Raw genomic sequence first — 7,676 nt, 5'->3', positions numbered from 1 at the left:
TACAGTCACGCCCTTGTGCCGCTGCCACGACGGCCCCTATATTCTATGTAATTATAGATATTTACTATTTCATAGTAAAAAATAAACAATTATCAAATATTTTACGAATTTTGGTTTTGTAAATACATACAGATATAATATTGATAATAGATGTATCTACAGAGATATCTCTTATACATCTCGTTTCTATCGTCCCTTACTATTCTTGACCAGTTCGTTGACAACTTTGAAGTACTCGTACTTGTTTACTTTAAAATTATAAATTTTAGGAATATTTAGTTCGTATGGGACTGTAATTTCAAGCAGATTTAGGTACATGCTATAAAAAACAACGTTAGACAACCTTTCATCATATGTCCATGAGGACTCAGTCAGGTCAACAAACTCTATTATATATAAGCTTTTCTATTCAATACTAACCCTAATCTATTCGAAAACTGTATTGTATTGTATGTTCCTATCACAATTCAAGAAAGTTTCTTTATTCATAATGTGAGGGGAGAGTATTAAAAATAGCTTTACTTTTTCTGCAAAAAATAAATAAATAAAAAATAAATAAAAATAAAAAAATAAAATAAATGCATGACGAAATAATTTTATTTGTGACATATCCTAACGTGTTCTTAAAGCTAAATAAAACTAATTTCGATTGTGTTTTCTCTAAATTTTATAAAAATACAATTGAAAGTAACAATTTTATCTATCAAAATATAATTGCAATTTGTTTAAAAAGAGAAATAGCTATTTTTATTTGTAAGGCGCTTGTTAAATTAATATGAAAACAATTCAATGTAATAATCAGGTTAAGGTATACACGTATTTAGTGCACAAAAACGTGACTTTGCCCTCTTGTCGAATATTATGCGATTAAGTACGGCTTCTGATTACATTTTTTTGGATTCTCTACTTATAGAGACATGATATTATTGTAATGTTATCAACTTTAATATCTACTAGATCATAAATGACTAATTTAATAACAATGTAATATATGAATTGTTGGCTTATATATATTTTATATATTAATATTTCGTACATTTAATAATCAAAAGCGTCTTAGTTTTTTAAAGACATTAATAAAAGTAATACCGTCGCGCGCCCAGTTGCACAAGTGTGTGACAGTAACGCGATGGTGGTGGGTTCGATCCCCACTCGAGGGAATTGATTATTATTTATTAATATTATCATTTCTTCTCTCTGGCACCAAGACAAAAAACTCGGCGTTGAGTTTCGCCTCTCACCTATCAATGTCTGCCAAAATTCAGCGGAAAGTGGGTAACAGAGCTTTTTAACGCTAGGTTCCCTTTGCGTACCCTGCTGTGTGCGGGTTATAGCGTGTATCTGATTTAGTTTGATTTAAAAAAACGTAAAATAATATAATAATATTTGATTCACGACCGATAAGTATCGATACTCGATATATTAAATTTAACCACTGAGTATTTGAAACTTTCCTTTTGTAACATTAGCATCCATTCAATAAGTAAAAGCTGTATAAAATTCTACCTACATCGATCAAAGTAGTGTAATGACACTCCGTCCTGTCAATTTTAAGAGACCCAAAGCCCACAAACGCGTTTACAACTTGCGCCTGCGCCTCGACGGCCTTTAACCTGCGACATAGAAATCTAAGAAAAATAAAACTTACTTTAATATTTTTTCTATTTCGCAGTTAATTTGTTCGAGATTGTTCTAAATGGCACTGAAATATTTAATTATATTTCGAGACAACCTTGTTCCCGCTTAACATTTAGTTATTGACAAGTTCAAGTATCCGAGTATCTCTAAAACAAATCGCATTTGTCGCGGTTTTGATTTAAAATTGACTGCGAAATTGCACCTGCATGAATTATTGATTACCTTTATTAACTTAAAGGTCTTCGCGTTCGTTAAACAATGATAATGGGTTCGATCCCTAGTCAAAAGAAAGAATTATTTTCATTTTCGCTCTGCCACGACAAATGGGTGACGAGTTCTTCCACTTAATACAAAATCTTTACTGACAACATTTTTTAATAAAATTTTTTAATTTAATTTTATTGTTATATTAAAAATTGGTATGAAACGGATTGTAAGTGGAACATCTTTTAAACACCATGCTTTACATAATATGTATAATGTAATTTTAGCAATATTGTTGCGTAGTATAGAAATGTTCAATGCGCCCAGTGGCCATAAGTTTGGTTTCCGTGGAAGAATTAATTACATTTTAACCTAAATAATATTTTGTTAGTTTTCCTGACTCTTCTATAGGTTGGGGGTAAAATATCAATATACTCTACTCTACTAATTATTGTTTATACAAAAGAGGGACATGTCCTTTTGTAAACTTTTTTTGTTTGCTGCTATAAAAGATAGGTACAAGCATTGGCAACGTAGTGTTAAGACATTCTGTACCCCACTTTCTACCGAATTTACTAGAGGGAGGAAATGAAAATATTAAATATTTCATTCTCTCGAGCAGGAATCGAACTCACAACCGTCGCGAGACTTAAATATTTAAATTAATATACAGATACTACAATCTACATATACTTTTATCAGCAATTATGTCAAAGAGAGAATAGATTTACGTCTAACAAAAGAAAAATCGAATTGCTCTTTTTGGTTGTGGCCTAGAATTACGCTTGTCATTTTTATTTATGCAATTATTAATCTACTTTTATAATTATCTTGCACAATACTCATTTAATTTAGCCTTATTGTACACAATGATGGTAACATTATTTGCTTAATAATAATCAAAGGATCGGTTATGAGAAGTTAGCGAATACGAAAGAGGTGGAAGGTGTTTGTTGACGCGTGACGATATTGGGCAACCCCCGGGGCGACAAAAGTGCGCGCACGCCGTCCCGCGCGACACTAGCCCGCGCCATGCCGCGCGCGTTGCTGCTGCTGCTGCCGCTGCTCACGGCCCACGTCGTGGCGCCTGCCGAAGTCTTCGTCATCGCAGACACCGCCAACCAAACTATCACTATAGCTGAAAATGCCAAAGAAACTATTGCAGAAGCTAACAATATAACTCTAGCAAATGACACCTTAACCGACGTTGAAGGAGATGACCACGAACCAGTTGTGAGGAAGAAACGGACTTTCGGAGATGTCGTGTTTAGAGGATTAGCTGATGTTCTCGGTTATAGTGTTGCTCGGAAACCACCCCAAATACAGTTTCCACCACCGCTTGCTCCAGTACCTGGTATAGATGAACCACTTCAAGTAAATATACCAATTGCATTCGTTCCTGTGGCTGCCGCGGCGGCTGCCCCTGCGCCGGCTCCTGCTCCAGCTGCACCACCGTGTGGTGCACCTCGTGCGGCTCCTCAACCATGCAGGGCTCAAGCACCTCCACCACCCCCTCCTCCAAAACCAAAACCACCACCACCATGTCCTAGACCAAGGGCTAATCCCCGACCTAAGCCTCGTCCGACACCACGACCCAAACCACCGCCACCTCCTCCACCACCACCACCATGCGGTAGTCCTCGCGCTAATCCTACGACCCCATCACCATGTGCACCACCACCACCGCCACCACCTAAAGCAGATTTTAACTTGGAAACTATCACATCAAACTTCCGTTTGGATTTTAACTTCAACAGAGCCCCTGCATCGGCTCCTGCTGCTGAAGCTCCAGCAGAGGAGGAACAACCAGTTGAACAAGAACAAGAACAATTTATACCAGTGGCTATTCAGCCACGTGCAGCAAAGTTGCCCCAGGAGTCTCCTCGAACACCTAGAGTTTATCTAGATGCTTTTGTGGTAAGAAATGGAGTGCCACAAAAAGTTCATACTGTTGACGCAAGAAATCTTAATCAGCCACAAGCTGATGATGATTACTTAGCATATGATGAGCAACAGCAACCTCAGCAAGATGATGATTACGAATATGTGGAAGAGTCACAAGATCGCGCAAAAGCTGTTCGAGAATTTGGCGATGCTGTAGGTCGATTTTGGGAACAAAAGCAAAAAAAGCCTAGAAAGAAAATTCCAGTAAATGATTACCGTAATGTGCATTTTGGTGACCGTGAGTTGGCTAATCAGTTACGCAGACGAAGTGATGAACAACTACAGTCCTTGCAAAGAGAACGACCCAACTCTAATCGCATTCCATTACCAGAAACTGACGAAGAAGATGAAATTACTACCACAACTCAAGATCCTCGAAAACGTTTAAAGCCTCGGGTTTTGCCACCAACAGAAAAAAATCCAAACGAAATTGATACTATTACAGTACGAGTGCCACCAATATATAAAGATAAACATCCAAAAAAATTACACCGTGAGCGTCCATATCGGGACGAAGAAAACGATAACGACGAAACGGTATCTGACTATGAAGAGCGAGAATATTTATCTGATTCAGAAACAGATAACACTGAAGAAGCACCTCAAACGGAAAAACCTAAACGCAAGCGGCGTAAGAAACAAAAGCGGAAAACCAGGTCAGCCCCATATGAGGCGTACACGGCTGGGGATTACGACTACTATGGTAAGAAACTGCCCATCTCAAATGAAGAGCAGTATTTTAGAGGCTTAAATATTCCTCCACCAACTAAAGATGCCGATGTGATTCGATTAGAAGAGAGTAAGGATGGTAATGGTCATTTCTTGGATGACCACGAAAGACTTAGAGACGATCCTGAGAGAATTAAAAGGAAAAAGAAGAATAAAAAGGACAAAGAGCGCACAGACGAAAGAGAACGTGCAGATGAATCAGAAAGATCAGACGAAAGAGAACGTTCCCGAGAAGATACCGAACGCTCAGGGGAAAATGAGCGCGCCGATGAACGAGAGCGGACAGACAAATTGAGCCCAAATGCACGTGTAAGGGAGTCTGGCTACCAGAACAATTTCGTGCACGCTACTAATGTACAAGTTGATGATCCTCGGCCTCTTGTTTCGAACGTTAAAAAGAAAGTTACAAACACTAACAAGCCCTAAGACCTAAGCTAGCGCTGCGAGCGAGCACCCGCCATAATCATAGTTATTTATTTAAACAATTATCGAACGTAAACCATTTTGTAACAAAGATACTAGACCTAAGAGTTCCTGTATTCATGTCGAAATAGCGACCTGTGACGTATTAGTTAAGTCCATGTATTCATATTTTTACTATCTTATTATTTTTATACTTAACGATAAGCAAATTGTGCATTAAGTTTCTTAATAAAGCCTTTCGTCAAATCTATTTCATTATTAGTATTGTGGTGGCATCGAATCAATTGCTGGAGCGTGAAATTCGATTTTCACAAGGCGACGGCAACGTGGATTTTGTGGGTGAAGGTCCGCGAGATGAAATAGAAAACGGTGTGATTGCAGGTCGTTGAACCGCGACGTAGATAAATATTGAACAAAGTATATATTAATATCTGAAGGAAAGGTATCAATTATAACATTTCTTTTTAATTTTTATACATGTTATTATTGTTATTATGTGGAATATATTTCAACCGTACCGGAAGTTAAAGAATATGAGACTTATATTGTCTAAGATATCGTAGATGTTACAATATAAAATCAATTCAGGATAACATTCTATAAATATGAAGTAACACTTTAAATGTTAAATTAAATTTAATATTGCGAGGTTTTGCTTACCAATCTCAAGCTATATAATAATAGAATCACGAAATTCTATTTGTCGAATCGAAATCAATCAAAAGAACTAAAGGACAATGAAAGACAACGTGTCAGTGTTACATTGAAAACTGACAGACGTCGAGATGTCTACAAATTACTCAAATAATTTAGAAAAACCTAAACAAAAGATTAACACAAAATTAGGTAACCTACGCTTGGATTTGTTTTGCCCTCGCTTTTTTAACTAAAACAAGAATAGTTACTACACACTATTTTTTTAAATTATAGTTTTTAAACTCAAGAGTGATGGAAATAGCACTTAGAAATCTAAATGCTATTTATTTCCTTCACTTGAAATTTTATTAGCAAGAGTCTTAATTAAAAGGTAAATATTTAAATAATAATGAACATCGTGAAATTATAAAAATTGATTTAATCAATGATAGTTCAAACTTCAGATATGTAAATAAAAATTTGATTTTTGTAATATAAAGATTTGTCGTTTTCACTTTGTATATTATGTAGACTATTTAGACGTCGCGTAACTTAACGACACCGTGTATTGAATTTTGAAAATTAGACAGTAGTACATAATCTTGAAAACTTTCGGTGTTATAATGTTTTATTTCTTAAGAAAATAAAAAAAACTAAATAATACACTACACAAAATAAATCTGTCAATGGCCTGTCGCTTTCTACGTGACCCGTTATTAGTGTAGGTCACGCGTACTCACAATCTAACACGTTTATTGAAAATATAACTTTATTCTATTGCAATAAGGATGAAATTACTATAAGACAGAGTGTATCAAGCGTCAGTAGTTTCGCTATGGAAAGGCCTTGACCGCGGCTAATGCCGAATTTTTTTGTACACGTGTCTCTTTGTAATTCGCAAATAGGTTATCAGAGTCGATAGTCGTTGCAAATTGAACAATAAATTTATAATAATGGATAACGTTTATTTAATATGCCTATAAATATGTATAAGCAGATTTTAATCTAAAAGACAAATCAAATAAGTTTTAGACATTATGAAAAAAAGATATACTTATTATTATTAAATTTACCTAAATTACAGATTTCTTATGTTATATTAGTAACATGATGAATCAATTCTTCTATATAAATAATAAACAAAAAAACAAAGGTTAATCATATACCATATACCTTTTATTAGATTAAATAATTCGGGAGAATGATCACCTCGATCACGCCGTAAGTGGCGAAATCAGTCATCAATCACCTGGAGTCAATGGTGAATGCAGGCCATGCGGAAGTATTTTAGGTTATATAAATCCCGGCCTATAAGGACAGGCTCGACTAGAATGCAGCATGTAAGAGTGCCATATAAATGCTCTGGCCATACTTTTAATATGGGGAACCTTCATACAGATTTGCTTTTTGAGGTTACTCCGAGATAGCGTGATGTTAGTGACCACTGCTCACACCACTGCTGACCGATGTTTAATTGTAGTACTAGTAACAGCGACAAGACCGCCGGATCACCTTCAATAAGCTTCTTCTGCGCCCCCTAGATGGCGTTGTGCTATACATAGTCATTGCTTAATGGACTCTATCATTCTATATCTGCCATACGTCTAGTTGGCATATTGTTTATTATTTATTATACAATAAACGGTAAGAAATAAAATTATTTTATTCTTCAGATAACAATATTTGACGTATAATATAAAAAAGTTCACAAAACTGGTTTCAACAAAACCGGTTTTTCTTTGATATGATAAACAATCTGTTACCTAGATGGCGCTCAAACTTTATTACCAGTTTGGTAATTGGTACGTAAGATGGCAACGTACCATTTTGGACGACTCCTGAATCACGGTGGCAAGATTTTCTCGCGAAGAGTGACGACCAAAATTTTCCAAATTTTCGACAAGACTTTACTTCATAGGATCATTTCTATAGTAAGCTCTTCACGAGATCCACATAACATGTGAGATCGTGCCAGCCGCGATGAGGAGATGTGGCGTGGCGCCCTGAGCGTGAGGCGGGCGCGGCTTCGGCCGACAGCCCTCGATGATCGTTCACTCCACCACTTGTGGTGGAGCGTGGGGCGTTGTCGCTGTCTGAGCGGC

At 36.5% G+C, this 7,676-nt stretch overlaps 1 protein-coding gene and 1 non-coding gene across 2 annotated transcripts; both read left to right on the top strand.

Moving 5' to 3' along the window:
• Positions 1 to 2,645: 2,645 nt before the first annotated feature.
• Positions 2,646 to 5,412, top strand: LOC146531045 (uncharacterized). Its single transcript, XM_085199791.1, has one exon. The coding sequence runs from the start codon at positions 2,875 to 2,877 to the stop codon at positions 4,939 to 4,941; it is 2,067 nt and encodes a 688-aa protein (XP_085055917.1). The 5' UTR covers positions 2,646 to 2,874; the 3' UTR covers positions 4,942 to 5,412.
• A 2,063-nt stretch (positions 5,413 to 7,475) lies between these two features.
• Positions 7,476 to 7,676, top strand: LOC146531044 (small nucleolar RNA U3). Its single transcript, XR_014878876.1, has one exon. It is a non-coding gene; the product is annotated as a small nucleolar RNA U3 (small nucleolar RNA).

This window comes from Heliconius melpomene, chromosome 16 (genome assembly GCF_056956725.1).
Source record: "Heliconius melpomene rosina isolate 202511_hmr_F chromosome 16, ASM5695672v1, whole genome shotgun sequence".
In the NCBI taxonomy this organism is placed as follows: domain Eukaryota; kingdom Metazoa; phylum Arthropoda; class Insecta; order Lepidoptera; family Nymphalidae; genus Heliconius; species Heliconius melpomene.
This window is presented reverse-complemented; position numbering and strand designations above follow the sequence as displayed.